This window comes from Austrofundulus limnaeus, unplaced genomic scaffold (genome assembly GCF_001266775.1).
Source record: "Austrofundulus limnaeus strain Quisiro unplaced genomic scaffold, Austrofundulus_limnaeus-1.0 Scaffold127, whole genome shotgun sequence".
Classification (NCBI taxonomy): domain Eukaryota; kingdom Metazoa; phylum Chordata; class Actinopteri; order Cyprinodontiformes; family Rivulidae; genus Austrofundulus; species Austrofundulus limnaeus.
Genome location: NW_013952529.1, coordinates 956,768 through 958,253, shown reverse-complemented (window position 1 = coordinate 958,253; position 1,486 = coordinate 956,768). Strand labels below are relative to the sequence as shown.

Below are 1,486 nucleotides of genomic sequence, written 5' to 3'. Positions count from 1 at the left end.
TACTCTAACCCAAAACCCTAAGTGTCTATATGCAAACCTGGGGGGGGGGGCACAGGTACAGGAGGCAAGAGTGGTGCCATCSGGCCACCTATAGCCATGAGTGCCCACCTTAAGTTCCTATATGTGAATTTCATGAAAATGTTATGAGTGAATGTTTAAGATATACAATAAAATTTGGGGCCCAGGTGTTTGTTTCTGAACGAGTGTTTTTTTTTTTTTGTTTTGTTTTTTTTTTGGTTTGGGAAGCAGAAACGTGGGCGGGAAGGTGGCAGCGAAAACAGGACGTGGATTTTCACACCAGCGTCACCTCCTGCTGCGAACACAAACATCGACAGCAGGAGGAAGAAGAGCTGACTGGACACGGAAAGAGGAAGCTCAAAGAAGATTTAAACCTGTTAAAACCCTGATATTCCCTGGTGGCTGTGGAAGAAGCATCATCAGATGATAAATATTTTACTCTCAAACGAAGGGTCGTCCTCCCGTCTGTGGATCTTTGAGTTTACCTGTCGGTGGGTTCAGAAGCTGCCTCCCCTCCTCCCTGCTCAGCAGTCAGAGCCGTGACGTCCGGCATCCCCACCCGCTCCAGGAAACACAGGTCTGGATCGGCCCGCATGGCGTTGTACCGCTCGTACCCTGACCCCGGACACAGACGCAGTTAGGACAGAGAAAAACACAAAACTCAACTCTCTTTGGATGCTGACACAAACATTAATACAGTAAATCACATAAATTATGATTCAAAGATATTTCCTGGGTTTGTCTCTATACAGGTTAGAAACAAAAATAATTATTGTTTTCTTTATTTTATGGGTCGATTAGCTGTGGCGGCCATCTTGAATTGAGGTTAATCATGTGACAGAGTGTTGAACACACAAAAAGTCTGATAAACTCGTAGCTCTCATTCGTTTTAAATAATTACAACTAAAATAAAACTCACCGTGTTTGTGGACCCCCAAGAGGAGAGACTTGTCCGCGTCTGCGTCCCACCAGGTCACAGGAATCTCGATGTAGTCGATGTCGGGCAGCGCCACGTCCAGTTTACTGTCAGGCAGTCAGAAGGGGAGAAACCATACAGAAAACTTAGGATTCAGTTCAGTTCCATACTTTAGTCTCACGGTTCAATATCTTTTTGACACAAAAAAGAGAAATGTCCATGTCCTTCTTGTAAGTTATTAATTCTAAACATTTGTTTAACCTCAAAAGTCCAGTTTTTCAATTAAATGTTAAAAATCTGTATTGAGCAATACACAGTGTGTGTTGTTCCATACACAGTGTGTGTTGTTCCGTACACAGTGTGTATTGTTCCGTACACAGTGTGTATTGTTCCATACACAGTGTGTATTGTTCCATACATAGTGTGTGTTGTTCCATACACAGTGTGTGTTGTTCCGTACACAGTGTGTATTGTTCCATACACAGTGTGTATTGTTCCATACACAGTGTGTATTGTTCCATACACAGTGTGTATTGTTCCATACACAGTGTG

General features: G+C 43.2%; 1 protein-coding gene across 3 annotated transcripts in view; it reads right to left on the bottom strand.

The window, feature by feature from the left end:
- The window catches only part of chd6 (chromodomain helicase DNA binding protein 6), a gene marked incomplete at its 3' end in the record, with an annotated part of 69,162 nt that overhangs the window by 21,525 nt on the left and 46,151 nt on the right, over positions 1 to 1,486 (bottom strand). For all 3 annotated transcript variants that reach the window (XM_014015346.1, XM_014015347.1, XM_014015348.1), the window contains 2 exon segments: positions 504 to 633; positions 938 to 1,041. In XM_014015346.1, coding sequence (XP_013870800.1) covers positions 504 to 633; positions 938 to 1,041 — 234 coding nt within the window.